General features: G+C 44.7%; 1 protein-coding gene across 10 annotated transcripts in view; it reads right to left on the bottom strand.

The window, feature by feature from the left end:
• Window positions 1-1,245: 1,245 nt before the first annotated feature.
• The window catches only part of EHMT1 (euchromatic histone lysine methyltransferase 1), a 1,124,912-nt gene continuing 1,107,740 nt past the window's right edge, over window positions 1,246-18,417 (bottom strand). For all 10 annotated transcript variants that reach the window (XM_085611576.1, XM_085611658.1, XM_085611650.1 and 7 more), the window contains one exon: window positions 1,246-3,907. In XM_085611576.1, coding sequence (XP_085467702.1) covers window positions 3,724-3,907 — 184 coding nt within the window. In that variant the 3' untranslated portion in view covers window positions 1,246-3,723. The remainder of the gene's footprint in view (window positions 3,908-18,417) is intronic.

The following is an 18,417-nucleotide window of genomic DNA, read 5'->3' as shown; positions in this document are numbered from 1 at the left end:
CAATGCTTCGTCCCGCTTCTTCTTGTGCTTCGACTTACTTGACCCGGAGTGTGAAGACTTGGAAGAGGAGTGATGATGACTCCGTGATCGGTCCCTTGACCTCCCACACGACCGGGACCTTACGCGACGCGGGCCTCGAGGAGCTTTCGGGACCGCTCCCGCTAGGACTTAGGGCCATGGTTCCACAGTCGGAGCATGACTTGGGGTCATGGTTGCACTCCAGGCAGAAGAGGCACATGCTGTGTGGATCCGTCACCAACATCAGTTGAGTACAGGAACCGCATCGCATGCCTTGAAACCGGGCATCCCTCGTACACCAGGAGACTCAAAGCCGACAAAAGTCGCAAAAAACTCAGTCAAAAAGTGACTGGGGGTACCGCTCTCTCCGGATCTGCACTTGCTGGTGCGGAAAAATAAAGAACTGACGTCAGCGCGTGAGGGAGGCATCTATGTAGCTACCGTGACGTCATCCCGGCGACCACGACGCCGACTGACGCCACCTTCCGACGCACAGGGCTACTGCTGACGAAAAACTTTCCGGATCCAGTCTGACGCCTGGGGGTAATTCTAAGGTAAGGAATCTATAACTGTTTCTTTCAGATATAAATATGTGAGATACCAAGAAGGAGGAGAAAATTACCTGTGACACTAGTTCTGCATCATGGGTATCTTCAATAAAGTCATAAACAACCCACTCTTATTCACCAGATATAGCCAAAAGAATGGAAGCTGTGAGAGGTGGTATTTCTAGCTGCGTTTTTTCTCTTTTAAAGGTAGGAAAAAACTTTTAGCAGCAATACTGCTATACGTTTTTCAACCTTTTGTTTTTCTAATAATTTAATATATTGTGTTCGTTTTTACTACTATACAAAATTGAACATGCTCCTTCTACAAAGGCACGGTTTACATTACTAAATATTTATTGCTCTCTCTTGAAGGACTTCTACAGGCCTGGTGATATTCCATTATTTATGCATTTAATGAAGATACCCCATAGGCTGTTTTCTGTAGAAAGCAGAAATCTTTGAAAAACTAGAAGATTCGTTAAAGACATTAGGAAGGCCCTGGATGTAGTGACACAAACAAACGTAACTGGAGGCTACAAATAGGGAGGCGTTTCTGAAACCACAAGCAAAATATTCCACAATCCACACACAGTTGGACATTAAACATATTTAGAACATGAGGAATTTGCTGGGGGGTAGTACTTCATCACAAACAGGCAGTAAATACAAAACACCGCGCTGCCACTGAAAGCAAGGTGTTTATTGATTTCATTGAAAACATCACATAATGGTGGGAGCAAAACAAAAGGTTGCCCCTTTAACTGCCAAAAACATCTCTGAACAGACGAAAATAAAATAAAATAAAATAAAAATGACTGCATTATGATGGTTTAGAAGACTTGCACAAGGAGGGAAATATATATATAACAGTTACTGCACTAATTACAGTATTGAAAAAAAGACAAAAATATATATATTTATAATGTGACCCGCCAGGCCATCGCACAAAAGTTGATGGCAAATGTATTCACACTGGGGTAATACTAACAAGTTTAAAAAGTGTTTTTACTTACTGCAGCTTATAATAAAATCATTTTGTTCTTTTTGTAAAATGGATAATTGTATGTTCACTTGGTGAGTTAAAAACGTTAACAGATTCAGCACCATGTGTCTCAATAATTCTTTCATGTTTTATCCCAGTCTTCAACATCCTGGAATGAAAATGGGGAAGGGGTAAACACAATGGCATACTGGCTCAAACAATTGATTGGAAATTGTGAACTGACATGGCCAAGGTTTGGAAAATGTGACTACTAGGGTGGGAGAATTAGAGGCAGTTTAAAAACTAAGGTCGGTGTATGAGCTGTACTTAGCACCATCTCAAGGAACAGTTGGCCTAAACTTGTAAGAGGTTTCGAAAAATGATGTTGACCTGGAAGAAGCCATGATGTAAAGAATGATCTTGTGCACAGATGCAGTCAGTATCTTCCTGGATATTATGCCAGTCCAGGTGCAGTCTTTTTCATTTCAAGTTTCCTGCTAATATCAGAGGAATGATAAGGGAGCAGAACAAAGCATGGATAAAATCATGACCTGAGTTCTTAAATGACTTTTACTTCCCTCAGGGTAGGAAGAGAGGGGGTATGATGTGGTGTTCTGCACCACTCCTCTGGTGCTCCTGCTCTTAAGACACAATTTGCAGGGGAATCCAATATAGCACACGAGGCCCAGATCCATACTACATTTTCAAGATAGCCACTAAGTAAATACCTGCCACTTCGATTAACTGCCTGTGCATTTGTCCCAAGAGGATATTCTGGAACCCTGGCATCAATGCGGCCCTTGAGGTGCAATATTGGATGTCCTTGACTAGGGCATCAGAAAGAACAGACTGAATTATTGCCTCTGATAGATAACAATGATTTGCAAGTTTGGGGAACGACAATCAGTTTCATGATGCTTCAAAAATGTAATAAAGAGGGTCAATGAAGTGTCCTGGAACCTGCAAGTAGGGTAGGGGCGGAGTCTGATCTACCAACCAGGGCAGGTTAGGATTTGTGGCAGGATGGAGAATCACCCACCAGATCTCCAAAGAGGTGTCTGATGCTTTACCTAGTCAATCCATGAACCAGATGCTGCACCTAAGTGTAAGGCCAGCAGTGAAAAAGACCAAGACACCCTATCATATAAAATCCTAGGAATGTATAACATGTAACACAAACGTGAGAAACTGGCTCTGTATACTGTCTGCACTACTGCTTAAGTGCTGGGAGACATGAAACCTGAAAATGTATCTTTGTGAGAGGCAACCATTCACTTGGCAGCCAGTAATCCAAACTGTTCCATTTATTGTGCATTTGTTTATATACTAAACTATCTAATTCAATTAAGTGTCTTGGACTTAAGCAGGGTAAATTGACAAATGTTGTGTGTTACTCCTATTAAGTTTTGATCAGAAACACACTGTATTATTAAAGATTGATTATAGTGACCACGGGATGTGAAAAGGAGGAAGTAACATTAGGAGTGGAGAATTCAATTGACATTCCACTTAAGTGTGCAGCAGACAAGCAGACAACAAATGTGTAACAGTAGGCAGGTACTGGAAACAAGAGAATGGAAAATTGTGAAGTTGATAAGCCTCAGTTAAAAATGACTGTAAAACACAAAGGGTGAGTTGGTATCAACGTCACTAGTGACACACAAACGAGATGTAATTGGACAGTAGGTGGGGAAGGCCTAATAAATTATATGAAACTTGAAACAACTCTGGCAGGCTTCACGCTAGGTCAGGGGCAATTAACCAATCACATCCTTTTTTTTTTACCAATTGATCCATTATTCCAGAAAAGACATGTATTGAGTCACTGGGGTAGCGTGGTGGCCCCAAGCAGGCATCCTGCTGGAGACGTGCATTTCCAAGGGAGATGTTGTTTTCATTCCTTTTCCCCCGCACAGCGTTCAGTCTCATTTCCACTAACGCTGTTTCTCGAAGTCAAGAGGGAGGGGCGGGATTCAATTTTTGCAGAGAATCAGGGAAGCCGTTGCGTCAACCGACAAGATTGGATCGTCATACCAAAAAAAGGTTTTCATTTCATAATTGTCAAATAACGGAGCCAACGACACTGCTCCCTGTTAACAGCATGATTTCTAGGGTCTTTCCGTCTGGAACGTACAGAACAGAGAACTAAAGAATCCGTAGAGAGGGTGAACTCTATCAAGAAGGACCGACTGTCACGGTGCTGCTGGTGTCTGGTAGTCCATTCTCCTGTGGCTCAGGTGGAGGTGTGATGGCTTGTTGCTTCTCCAGGGCTGTACTGGAGTATCTGCACTTCGAAGAGCCACACTGGCAGCTGAAAAGTTTGCCTTTTATGTCCCAGAATCTCTCACCATAGTCAAACCTGCAAAAGTTAAAAAAGAGAAACTTGTTAGATTACTCAAAGGAATGATTTAATTACTAACTGCATTTGGTGTTACAAATACAAGTGTTCCCTTTCAGAGACATCTTGTGGTTACCGGAGTACATGAACTAGACAATCCATGCAGCTAATACTTTTGAACATAAGCAAGTATCCATTTTGAGCAGAAAATATGCCTGTTTTTGTAACTTTTTAATAATATGTTTGTATATGTTTTGTACATTTATGGTTTTCTACGAAGAAATCAAAAAAAGCTAATTTTGACCATTGACTGTCATTGGGAGTGCATGACTATGTCAGAACTTCTACATGTAATTTGTTGGCATTCTAGAAATACTTTGTTATATCAGATGCCATACGGCATGTGTCAGATGAACAAGGTACTTACCTTCGGTAATGCCTTATCTGGCAGAGATTAGATAGCTGCAGATTCCTTATCTTAGGCATCAGAATGGATCCGAAAGATTCTTGAGCAGTACCCCTGCACACAGGTGGTGTCATCTGTACCAGAAGTGAGGTGCGTCCTACCTATATAGGCACCACCCAGCGCACTGTTGTCAGCTACTTTTGCGACTTTCCATGTCAGGATTGCAGACATGGTGTGGAAAATCTAAGGCTGTGGGAAGGGTGTTACTGCAGACCAGAGAGAATGGGAGGGTTGGTTGGTAAGTAATTTGCAGCTAGATAGGGTCTCTATTAATAAGGCCTTCCCAAAGGTAAGAAACTTGTTCATCTGATAGAGACTTCAAGCTGCCCTCCACTGACTATGCTGTGCTTATGTCCCACACTCCAGTGGGGCTCCAATGAGTATTAACAAGCTTCACTAATTATATGCACAAATTAGGCCTTTAACCAACAAAGATTAAGCTCTTCATATGAAGTGTGGTAAAAGGACTTTAAAATGTTGGGATGTAATTATTGAAGATTTGAAGATTGGATTAGCTAAGACATTCTTCTACTTGGGTATCTTGTATGACCAGGATGGTTCGTAGAGACAGGCTACTAGTGCCAGGAAGCTCCAGTTTATGAAAACTACTACAGATCTGTGCAAATTTTTCGATGAAACATGGTAGAAAACAACCCAAAGAACCATTTATAAATCAAAGTGTATATAAACAGCTGTATTTGGGGGCATATTGACTGGCAACCCCTGCAACTGTTGGAGAATGCCTTCTTGAGGTATCTCCTAGGGGTACCAAGTAGCTGTTCCTCCTATGTATGCCAAGCTGAGCTGGGGTGATCCTTATTAACTTGTTTAGTTAAGAATCCAGCCAATTGTTTGTGGCATAAGATCTGGACCACTGTGCAAACCAACCTCAATTGTGATTTCATTAGGGATTTCATCAAATCTCAATTTGATTTTCAAAAACCATGGCTGAATTATATTACAAATTTTGTGAGGGCCTTATCATCTGGCTCATGGAAAGGACGCCATTCAAAAAGTGTCCTCGATGTGGGTCGAAGTTTCCCCACACCGATCTGCATGAGGCGTGCAACCTCTGCCTCTCACCGGAGCACGAAGCCAGAGACTGTCTAGCTTGCGCCTCCTTCCGCTCCAAGACGACGATTCTGGACCGAAGAGCTAGAAGAACCATTACTCGCTCGTCATCTTCGATCCCCGACGACATCTTCCAAGAGGGCGTCGATGTGCCAGAGCAGGGGCAGGTCGAAGAAGGCCTCGTCAGCGCCTCCGAAGCCGATGACTGCAACGTCTAGGACCTCACTCCAGCACAGAGGGTCGTGAATACAGACGTCGACCCCCCAACCCCCCCCCCCCCCTCGACACCATCTAAAAAGGCTTTGGTCACACCTTCACCTTCGGGCCCAGGTGCACACCGAGAGACTGCTTTCCATGCCCCGCCTCCGAGCCCGGTAAAGAAGCCTTCAGGTGACTCGGGCTCAAGTCAGCCTACCCTCGGTGCCGAAAAACATCCACAGGCACCAAAAAAGAAGCCGTCCTCTTCTTCATCCACGCCGACCACTGCTTCGACATCCAAGCACTCGGAGCCTAAGACTGGCACTGGCTCCTTGACACCGACAACAAACTCGAAGCCCACCAAAAAACTGCCACCAAAGGGCCCCGACTCCCATGCTTCGAAGCCGAAAAAGACTTTGGAACCGAGGAAACAACAGGTTCCATCAACCAAAGACACTGCAAAACCGCACGGTTCCAAACCCAGAACCGCTACCGAGTCGGCGCCGAAAAAGCCTACGGCACCAACACCATCTGCACCGAAGGATCTGCCTCCCACAGAAGAACTGTTTCGCCCAGATCCTACCCAAAAAACTGTTGAAAAGGATCCCAAGACTGGTCACTTGATGCTTAGCTTCAAAAAGCGACCACTAGATACGACTGCACCATCTCCACCACCTAAAAAGAGAGATTTTGCTACCTCTCCATTAAGGATCCCTTCTCCTCTTCCTCCTCCACTACACCGCTCTCCTACACCATCCCCTACTCCAGTAGATGATGATGATGATAACACCTCAAATGATGCAGGGGGAGGTGCGGAAAATCAACCACTAGGGGACCCTAGTCCCCTGCATCGAAGGGGTTAAGGGTAGGAGGTTTGACTTTGCAAAAGACAGCTGAGAGGTCTAGCAATATCAGGAGGCAGTGGCCATCTTAATCTATGGTTAAGAGGGCATCGTTCTTGATGTACAAGGTGGTGGTCGCATTGCTGTAGCGTGATCTGAAGCCAATTTGGTAGTCGTGCAGAAGTTGGTTAGCCTTGATGTGATATTGGAGCTAAACATAGACTGCTTTCGCAATGATCTTGCTGATGAATGGTAGGTTTGTGCCAGGCCAGTAGTTGGCGAGGTGGTTAGGGACTAGAGCAGGTTTCTTTAGGAGTGGAAGGATCTGGCCAGTGTTAAGGGATTCTGGGAAGATGCCTTGAGTGAGGAATGCCCTGTTAATGGGAATTTGGGTAAAGGAGCATCCCCAGAGAGAGCTTTGATGAAGGGTAATGAGGAAAATCGCATTTTCATGAAAAGTGGCAAGTTGACTATGTCAGCCACATCTAGTAGAGAAAGGGCTTTGAAGGCAGACCATTGCAGGGTTCTGCGAGAAGGTGAGGACGTAAGAGATAAGTAGATTCTTTATTGAAGTGCTTCTTTATTTTTTCCACTGAAGAAGAGTTGATGACACTGCACTTTTCTGTGAGGCAAGAAATAGGTGGATCAGGCAGGGGTTTTATGCAATGCTTGATTGTCTTCAACAGCATTCCGCTTCTGTTGGTGGCTTCATTGATGGCGATGGAGTTGTGGTGTGGACTGTGTAGGCAATGCCTGTTGCCTAATGCAGACATCCCATAATGAAAATAAGATGCCGTTCCTCCCCAACCACCCTATAACTTCAGGTATATTAACTCAGCCAGGGTTCATTTTCCTTGAGAGTGGTCAGAGGAACGTTGTTTGCTTGGTGTAGTTTGACTGCATGCATACATCAGGCCTTAAGCTAATAAACCGCCTCCCTCAATTTGGCCTTTGAATGAATGAGTTCTCTAGTCCTGTTCTTTGTCTTTACAGTCTGTGACTTGTATGTTTCATGTTATTAATAGAGAATTGCAGGCACCACAGTGAAAATGAATAGCTCTGGATGGGTTACACATGATTCCCACGGGCAACGTCAGCTATCTCGTCGGGAAGGAGGCTGAATTAAAATTATTTGAAAGGCACCACAAAAGGCACTGCTTTTAATAGCAGTAAAAGTGATATTTGTTTTGTGCAGATCCTCTATTCTCCAACTGACATGGCGACAAATTTCTAGCCATCAAGCAATTTTCTCTTAGATATATTCTAAGGATGAAAAGAAAAAAGGGAGTGTGAATGTCCCTGTAACACCTACTAGTCTAAGCCAGGCTGAAAAACGCAAGTGGTAATTAAAGGATAGTGTGGGATGAGCCGCATAATACAAACCCAGCCGAAAGACAGCAGATGCTGTACATAGTGAAAGGCTAAGATATAGTAAGCAAGTGACTGGAGGGATAGGTGGTTTCTGAGATGAGTATATAGTGTCTGGATTTACCATGCAGAGCCAGTAGTGTGTTTCAGTGAGTCCATGGTGAACAGGTGGTCATATAAGCTCTCATCTAATAATGACTTAAAAGGCCACTTTTCTTGTACTGCAGGGTGTATACCTATCTTTGTAATATGAAAAATCTTTGTACCCAAGGATAAAAAAAGTTTGAAGAAATCATATGGTGGCTTAACTGAATGTCATTGGAATGTAAGGTTTAGACTAAACACAGCAGGAGCAAACTCTTCCCAGTACCTTTTTAGGTCTCGCGCCTAGTGACGCAGTGTGTAGCACTGCTCGTGCAGCGAGAGTCCTTTTGTCCGGGGTTCAGAAATGGAGCCTGGAATCGCACACGCTCGTGTATGTGCTTTTTCTTTTGTGCTACCTCATTGGCCTTTATGTGCATCTTTTTTATAAAAGACTGCACGCAATTGGCCAAAGGCGGGCGTATTGTTCCGCCCATGGCCTATTGGTGTCTATTACGCGCTTGGTGCGTGTAATAGACACCAATAGGCCATGTGGTTTCAATTATCGTGCCCAGACACGGGCGCGAGAATTGAAAGCACATGGCTCGCAGTGGCGCGCGCGCACCACTCGCGGGCTTCTTTGTTTTTCAAGCAAACGCTTTCCCTGCAGCTTGTTTTTAGCGTGCCCCCGCCGACTTCTAATCCCAGTCCAACCCTGCTTTTCATCTGGACATCGATGGCCAAGTGCCTAGAAGAGACGCAGCTCATACAGTGCGCTCAATTAGTAGGATCCCTCAGTTTCCCGCTGTATCCACTCTGGACTGACTGTCTGCTGTGGTGACGCCAGCACTTGGTTATAGAATCACACAGAATTTCAACACACTCATTCAAAGAACAAATCACCGCCTCTAAGTTTCAATGAACCATTCACGTCCTTTCAAAAGGCAGAAATTAAGAGATCTGCTTTGATTAAATGAAGTAATCTGCATTATTCACGCTCAGCTCACAGGACGGCCTTTAATCAAACACTTGGCAAATCTCCAATGAGAGCGAATCGGATGCCGGAGACGGCGCCTCTGATGCGGAGTGCGGCTGTCTGCAGGTGAGGGGCTCATGGGGCTTAACCCTCCACCTCCAGAGCAGAACGAATTCAGCCAAAGCTCAGGAATGCGCGCCCGCTTTCTTGTGGGGACAGGTTTCAGCCAGGGAGTCAGGTCGGGTTTCTGCTGTCACTCAAACACCAGCAGTTTCCATGCATGCGTAAATCGTGGTCCTGGCTGACCCTTAGAAGCGGTGCCTAAATTTCTGAGATCAGGGACACATTTCAAACATGTCTTTAATTCGAGCCCCACAGATTCCCTGTGGGCGGTGATGGTTTGAACCGCCTAAGCAGGTAAGTGATTGGTTGCTTTTATGTGACGTGCAATATAACAGTGAACACGGTGGGACACATTTTATCAACCACAGACGATTGAACATTGAGATGGCCCTGTTATGATCTGAAACTAGGACAAACGTGAGACCACAACTCAAAGCAGTATGTGCCAAACCCTCTGAGCTGTCCCACCATACGCAGAGGCAGTATTTGATGTCACTCCCAGAGCTGCTGCGTTTTAAATTAATCTTTTAGTTGCACATAGAAAATATCAGTATGTTGTCATAATCAAAAACATTCATCACTTCAAGCATATTTTTGTCAGTCAGTCGCAAAGCTGCTACCTCTAATGGTGCGGTTTTTAAAGAGAAAAACAAACATTGACAACGCCAATAATTTGGGGTTTTGTGTAGGGTGATAGATTTTCCAGCTGACTCAACACATACAACAACAACACATAACAATACTGAGAACAAGCCAAACACACTACACTCCCTTCACACACAGAACATGTTCAATACAGGCAGCAGAGGGCAAGAATTACTGGGGGCAGAGAGGGGGGAATTACCGGCAGACAAGAGTGGTCCGGGTGACACCGAGGGCAGAGAGGGAGCATCACCAACAAGCATTTGCAATGCAATAGGTCTCGCACTATTAATGTTTGAGCTATTGGCATTACTAAATAATGCAACACCAATAGCTCAAAATGTAATAATGCGAGACCTATTGTATTGCAAATGCTTCTTTCTTTTGATACAGGGATGGTTGGTTTCTGCGTGCCTTTGCTTCCCTCCAGCTGGTTTCTCTCCAGTGTAGGGACCTCCTTTTGCTCTTTTTTCCCTCTGTTTGGAGTTTCGGATCCCCTTGCGGTCTTCTGCGTAGGGGATTCTTTTGCCTGTCCTTTGGTCTCCTGCTCCTTTCAGGGGATATAGCCCTCCTTGACAGTGTAGTCTGGGGGTGGATTGCTGTTGCTCCTCTGTTCCGGGCTTGTGGCTCTCCTCAGTTTTGTTGTGATGGCTCCGTGTCGTGGCGCGGAAAAGTTCTCCGAAGCAAACTGACGTCAGCGCGCCGGGGTGGGGCTTTTGTGACCTCGCTGATGTCACGCCCGCGGAAGACGTCAGGGCGGGGCCACGTGGTGCCGCCTCCCTGCGCGCAGAGATGCTGGGGCAAGAACATTTTCAGGGTCCAGTCTCACGCCTGGGGATAATTCTGCGTTAAGGAATCTGCGGCTAGAATCGTCTCTACCAGATACATCGTTACCGGAGGCAAGTAACTTGTACGACAGCCCTCCTTTTCACGTTGGGCTATTCATCACTCTCCAAACGTTTTTTGCTCTGCCTCCAAAAGCTGGATGGCAAAAGAGCTTTAAGGTTCATCACCTCCGAAGACCATCAAGAGGATGAGTACCTTTTTTTGGGGATTCTCGGAACAAAGAGGTAAAGAAAAGGACATTGTCACAGTGAACCATGTCAAGGAAATAGGCTTTCTTGCAGGTTTACCCTAACTTTTTGCCCCCGTTTTGACTACTAGGTACTGGTCTGATGGCTCTGAAATGCCCTGAGCCCTTCTAAAAAGGACTCCATGCATGTGCTCTGACCCTTAAAATGGTTTATGTTTAATTGGCTTGTGACCAATTGGCATAACCCAACTTGTAAATACCTAGTATATGGTACCAAGGGCCTGTAGGTCAAGGTGTCTCTCATGGACTGTAGCACTAGTTGTGCCCCCACGAGTATGGCAAGGCAAAGCATGGCTCCCAGTCTGCCACTGCAGACTGGAAGGGCAGTTTAAAACTGCTAACTCAACTATGTCATTTAAAGTAATGGCAAAGCCTAGACCTCTCTTTTTAATGTATGTAAGTCACGCCTATGGCAGGCCTAACTAGCCCTACGGCAGGGTGATGTATGTTATAAAGTTAAACCGGTTTGTTTAAATGTTTCAGCAGTAAAAACCTTAAATTGTTTTTACTGTGGAAACGCTAGTAGCCCCATTGGCAAGTAGTCAAGTCAAGTCAAGTCAGAGAATTTATATAGCGCACTACATACCCAGAGGGTCTCAGGCGCTAAGGGGGGGGAGGAGGATTACTTGTCAAAGCGCTGCAAGTACGATACCACAGTCACAGGGGGAGCGACCACTCTGCTGGGAAGCGGAGATCGAGTACAGAGTTATAGGCTGACACCCCAGCCACCTTCTGAATGGGTCTAATAGGTTTGATACTGTTTGTTATCAAAATAATCAGTGCATTATATCTGATTTAATGGTTAAATCAAATGAATGTCACTAGTGGGCAAAGTGTAACTTTAGAGTTGCCACTTTAGTCGCCCAAGGTTCCCAGTGCCCGTTTACTGATGTACGCTGACCTTGTCCTGCAGACTGCTTTCTGCTTTCATGGGACACATGAAGATGACACCCAGAAAAAGACACAATAGGGGCTTGCATGAAGGAGATGTTACCTCCCTCCTGCGGGAAGCCACGTGGGTGTTAGTCCAAAAGACAAGCTTCATAGGAGAAGCCACTTTTTAAGAGCAAATGTGTAACGTTTATGCAGACAGGCTGGCACTGGGGACAGGGAAGGAGAAGCCAGTAGTCACAACGTGTAGCCCTTTGTTAGCCACACCTCTGGTCGTGAGCTAAGGAACTCTGAGTGTCGAAAGAGGGATCTCACCAGGTTGGGGGTGGACAGAATGGTGCATCCTGGGATAGCCATATGCCACACTTCCCAGGAAGTGGTTATCAGGATAACCCATTGGCTAACTATCGCATCCTACCTTGAGGGCATTTTCTGAAGATAAATAGGGCACCTCTGGCACCCAGAACTCAGATCTCGACTGACTTGGAAGAAAGACTGTCCTCCTGCACCGAGGGACCAGCAAAGAAAGGCTGCACTGTCGCAGACTGAACCTGCTGCTCCTTGTGGCTAGAGAAGAGAAGGACTGTTAGTGCCGTGTCCTGCTCTAAGAGGAACTGTCTCCAGAGCCCAGTCAAGCCAAGAGACTCCAGGGGCCAGCTGACTGGCCTCCTGTTTGCAGCACAGGGACACAACGGCTGAAGGTGTAGGCTGTGGCAAGTGGTATTTTAGAACAACCACTACAGCAGCCACTGTACAGCACCAAGTTGCACCCGAGTTCGCTGAGCCTTGGAGTTCTGTTGGAGGGTTGCTGGGACCCTCAGAGGGCGAGTTATTGACCGCGGCACAGGGCGACTGGACTTTGGCCAGACCGTAGAGGACCCGTGGGACGTAGACTAAGCAACCAGGACCCCTTCACCATCTTCGTGGACCAAGGAATCCCTGCAGGAAGGACCACGTCGCATCCTTGGGCGCATCTTCAGCACCTTCATCCCTTGCATCAGGACCTCTCCATAGGAATCCATTGAAAAGTAGATACATTTCCTAGAACCGCTGCCTCTGTGAAGGTAACTGTTCTTGAGGAACTTGTTGCCCCCTGACTAGCTCCCTGCTAGAGTTGGTCACCCTAAGTACTTCTATCCGACCACATTGACACTTCTTTGAATTTGATTTATTGCTTGTAAAATCAATAATCTTCTGAACCGTCTGGCGGATTTTTCCCATTCTAGTGTCTAAATTCTTTAAAAATAGTATATTTTTTCATTTTTTATAAGTTTCGGATTTCTGTTGGATTTCTTCTTCAATTATTGTGCTGTTTTGTAAAAAATTTGCGATACTTACTCTGTGTAAGTCTTGCTGCTCAGTGCTACAGCTAACCAGGATTGAACCGAGGGTTTATTAGACAAAACCTGCTGGACCTAAAGGGGTTGGTAAGTGTATTACATGGTGACGTCTCACAACCACACCATATAATAGACATCATTTCCTCACAGTAGTCCTCTGCATTAAGACCTGCTGTGCTTTGGCCAATAATCAGCCTCTGGAAGACTTCTACCACTTCATTGGCACTCGAAGTACCTGTTTTTGATATGGGCCAGGCCACTCAGTTAATACATGGTTGAGTGGAAACACCTAGTAGTTACATTAGCCGTTTGCATTTGTCACATATTTATGACTGCTTTAAAGCAGTTAATTAGTATTTAGACCTTGACTTTTATGAATCAGCAGTTAGGAATTTAACTCAGTTGTACCAAATTCCTTGTTTTCTTTGAAAATACAAGAGCAGATAATATGAGACAGTAACTTGTTTAAAGAAAAATGAAGGAATGTCAAGAGGGGCCTTTGGAAAGCTGTTAAGGTTAAGTGTCAGGACACTGACATTATAGAATGCCATATGCACGTTGCACAGAACAGTGAAAAGAAAAACGTTGACCTTTAGTGTGTTCTCCCGCTCCTCTGCCTATCCCACCACACTGTCAGTCTATAGCACACTATATTCCCAAAGCATAAAATCCTTCTCAGCGGTCATAATTACCCATAATGGACTCAATTAACATATCCACATCCTCCAATAATTATATATTTTGATTGTTCCACATTATCAGAGCATAGCTGTGAATTTTAGTTTGGCCTTAGCACCCAGCTTATTGAGTTCCTCCATCCTTCTGCCCAACTCCCACTGTCATTCTTCCGTGGCCTTGCATAGATCTTACCTTATAGTGAAGGTATAACTCTTTACTAGCGAAAGGGAAATTTCTAAGTGCGCTTCCTAGAAAAAGCTCTTTCACTGTGTATGCGAGGAAATTAGCTAAGATCTTCCTTGGTTTTTGCCATTTTGGATTTCTCCTAAATGGGTCCCTATGCACCCTCTGGACCCACTTTGGACTCATGGTTCACTTCAGGTCTATCTTTAAGGATCGTATCCCTGAGGAGAGAGAGGATGAAGCTCTTCAAATCTTTCTTCTCCTTCGGGATCTTAAGATTCTAGATATTGTTTCTCTGCTCATGCTTCCCTACCCTCTCCAAGTCATCCCCAAATAGTTGATTTTGCTTTGTCGGCTTATCAATGCCTGTATATTCTTTTTGATGCCATGCTTGGCTTGGGGAAGCGCTTCCTACAAAACTCTGGTGAGTTTGACTCCTTCATCCAATTCCTGACTCAAAGTCTGGCAGGAGTCATGGATTTCCCTCTGGTTAGCCTCTGAAATTGCAGACCTGTTCTTCACCTCGGTTCTAAGGCCCAGCAAGATTGAAGCTATTGATCACTCTGGTTGCCTGGTGCCATCAAACTCACCAGTCTCCCCACCTCCAGATGAAGTGGCAGGAGTCCACTGCCGCTCACCCCCTTGACCAGACTCTGCCGCCTCTTCAATCTCCGCTGGCATAACAAGAGCCTCAAACCTGGCGCTAACGTGTATTAGAGGCCTGATCTGAATAGCACCCCCTGCTTCCAAGCTACCTTGTACACTGTCCGCATTGATTGACTGGTCCCCATCCTTAATACCCAATATTCAATTGTAATTGTACACTAGGAGTAGTTTCTCGTTAGTCAGTTGTGCAATACATGGTGATGCCATAACTCGGAAGAAAGAGTTTAGAGATGGAGTGACATTGGGCTGAACACTAGCCTTTCTTTTTCTTCTCCCCGAAACTCTGGGGTGTTTATTAAACTGGCCTTCATTTTTATTTTTTTTAGCCTGGAAGCAATGTTCCTATTGCCTTTCCCCAAATAAAGCTCTTCTTTTCCAGACTTTGTGGACCTACCAGCTATTGTCTAGTGCTTAACTGGGGTTCTGGCCTTATCTCTGAACCTTCCTCTGAAGGGGGCCGGATTTGCAGTGTGCGTAGAGAGCATCTGAAACGCAGACTTGGGCCTCTCTCTTCCATAGAATTAATGTTCACCAATGTCTCTCCTCCTTTTGGCCCCCAGAAACCAGTAGCTGCAGCCAGGACTTCCTCTTCTCCGCCCAAACACACCTCAGTTATGCTGAAAGCGGAGGTATGAGATGTAAAGCAAAAATGGATGGGACAGTACGCTGTTTTCGATAAAGCTGAACACTCCAAGGGGCTTGCAATCATCATAAGGGAAGGGGCCAGGATAGATCTAGTGGGTTTAAAAACTGGTTGTTCAGGAAGATGGGTGGTAGGGCAAATGCTTTAACTACAGCTTTTTATGTGCTGGATTTTATGGTCCAAATTCAAACAACCCATCTAACCTTTCGACCCTGGACCGGATCGGAACCCACTAGTCGCACTATTGCCAATTGTCTGGGAGGGGTGTTTATACACTGTTGGATCTTAATCTTGATAGATCTACTAGGAGAGACTGCATTAATCCACCAAAGACTAGACAGGTCCTGAAAAGTATGTTGCAGGATGTGAGTCTAGTTGACTTGTGGCACATCGAGGGGGACATCAGAGAGGGTACATATACCACAGTAAGAAGCATGGCTATTTTTCTTGGCTAGATTCTTTACTTTTGGACAATTCCTTGGTGGAAGGAGTCGGAGAGATTAAATATCTGCCAGGATAACTTTTCAATCATTTAGCTGTGAGTGCGACGGTGGAACTTCCTGCTGTGCTGTAAAATTTCAGGTGCACTGCCAATCGCATCCTTCTGACGGGCATAGGAACTGGTCAAACTTTGGAGAAGGTCAATTAGGCCTTCTTTATCGAAAATATAGGGTCTGCCCCCTAGTTGTGGTTTGGAACACACATGAAGCTTTTATACGGGGGACCACTAGGAGTCGGGCATCCTGTAAGAATGAACTGGCGACAAAAGAGCTGTTCTCTTTTGAGTAAGAAATAGGCGAACTTGACGTGCAGAACAAGAGGGTAGCTAGGGAGCAAACCATTAAGAGGTTGGAGGAAGCAAGAATAAGCTATAAAATCACGCTTGAAGGGAAGTGTAGGGAAAAATGGCCGGTGAATTGTGCAAAGATCTTTGAGTATGGGGAGAGGAATGGATTATTACTGGCATGGAAAGCGAGAGCATAGAGAGCAAGGAATAGCATAAAAGAATTGGTAGTCAATCTGCAGGGAGATGTCACTGAGAGGGTAGATGAAATAAAAGAGCATTTACTCACCTTATTTCCATCTATTTGGGGGGAGGGGGAGAGATTCCTGGACAGGAGCTAGGTGTTTACTAGTATCCTGGCAAGTAGGCTGGCTCTTTTGGCTCCCCCAATGAATCCATCCAGACTAGAAGGGTTTTGTCCCTAAATGGCAGATCAGTGAGCTTACAGAACAGCTCATGGGCACAATCAATCTTGCAGTTAGCCATTCTGCTCCTTTGGCTGTTTTCACATTGGATGAAGCCAAAGCCTTTTGATAGAGTCTGCAGGGAGTATCTGTGGGAGGTCCTAAAGGTGAATTTTAGCCCAAACTTCATTGCCATCCTTCAAAGGCTATATGGTGCTCCATCGTCCCGGATTTTACTCAATGGGGCGCTGGCTAGAAGTTTTAGCATTTACAGAGGAACTAGGCAGGGTTGCCCTCTCTCCCCTCTTTGATATCTATATGGAGCCATTTGCTGAAATGGGGGGAGATTGGCAAGTAGTACCATTTGCACTCCTGGGTTTTAGCACCAAGATAGCCATATATGCCGATGACTTGATTATTTGTACGGCAGACCCAGATAGGATCACTACAAGGGTGAAGGAATTACCATAAGAGTTTGGGCCCTTCTCTGGATACTCCATCAATGAAGGTAAGTCAGATATCATGTGCTGGAATATATTAGGCCTGAAGGGGGGTTGGAAGCCAGAATTCAAATATTTGGGCATATCTATTGTCCATCTTCTAGAGGTAATCGCAACTCACAAATTGGAGAGGGCCGCTAGACAAATTGATATGCCGCTCATTAAGTGGAGAAACCTCCAGCTAGCCATATATGGGCGGGTCTATTTGATTAAAATTTGTATTTCACCGAAGCTGACATATCTTTTTAAAGGTATCCCGCATCCTTTTTCCCAAACATTAACTGACAAGATCCAGGGGCAAATAACTGTCATATGGGCCTCTGGGGAAGTTAGACTGGCATTGACAAAATTGAGGCGTAGATTGGAGAAAGGGTGCCTGGCATTACCTGATTTGAGGAAGTACTGTGATTCCTTTCAGTTTAAGAACTATAGAATGCTGTTAGGGACTTAAGATAGTTAGTGGGGTCGGCTATTGGCAGCTATGACTAAGGATTTGGGAATCCATGCTCTTCTGTATTAGTTTGGGATTTCAAAGCAAGTCCACTTTTGCGCAATGTTCTGCCTATGGCAGTTGCAGGAGGTCTTTTGCTGAAACAAGATCGTTCTCTAAATGTGACATTTTGATCGTTGAGTATCCATGAAACCTCACCCCCACCCCCGAGCAGGTGACCACATTTAACACAGTTCCCTCATTGACTAAGAGTTGAATAGTGTTGAAATGTTGTGCTTATCTATATGTTTTTAAACATTAGATATAAAACAAGAAAGTGATTTTTTTTAATTTATTGTATGTTTGCAATTTTTTGCATGAGGAAAAAATTGGGGTGGATCTTTCAAAGGGGTGTGGCCGATGTAATTAAGAGCGTGGCTTAAAAACACTTAAGTTGAAAATCTATGCTTAACATAGTGTGCCACCCTATTGGTATTTTGCACTGTCTGTCACTGCATCCAGCTATATACTACAAGTAACATTACACCTACAACAAGCCAGGGCTATTGGCTTTGTCAATGGTTGTTAGTGGTACAGAAAAACACTTTAATTAAGTACTTCACAATGCAGTCCTATAATATGCCTATTGGTGTTAAAGTGTTCATGTTAAAGAACAGTAGATGTTGTTGCACCCAGGATAATGTGCTGCATGGCTAAAAACTAATTAGATCCCGAAGTCGAGACCTATTGGCTATGCCAATGCTTGTTTAGGGTAGATATCGCAACATACAAGTCCCTGAATGTCACACATTGGTCTCTCCTGATCTATCTATTACTCCTCACTAGGAGGGAAATCTATACAAACTTGCTTAATCCCATAACCCCTTCCATGGAGTCATGCTTTGAGAACGTCAACTGGACTTGCAAATTAGATATTGGAGAGGAACATGGCGGTGCTGATACCTATTTTGAGATGGGTCCACATTTTGGACCCCTCCACCTTTTTGGAGGTTCTATTTTTGATATGTATTCTGAAGGTACATAATCTGTGATTCAAAGTATCCATCAGAGGAACAAGTTACTTACCTCCGGTGATGCTTTTTCTGGTGATGCTTCATCTAACCACTGATTCATAACTACTAAGGTTCTAAC

This window comes from Triturus cristatus, chromosome 1_2 (assembly GCF_964204655.1).
Source record: "Triturus cristatus chromosome 1_2, aTriCri1.1, whole genome shotgun sequence".
Classification (NCBI taxonomy): domain Eukaryota; kingdom Metazoa; phylum Chordata; class Amphibia; order Caudata; family Salamandridae; genus Triturus; species Triturus cristatus.
This window is presented reverse-complemented; position numbering and strand designations above follow the sequence as displayed.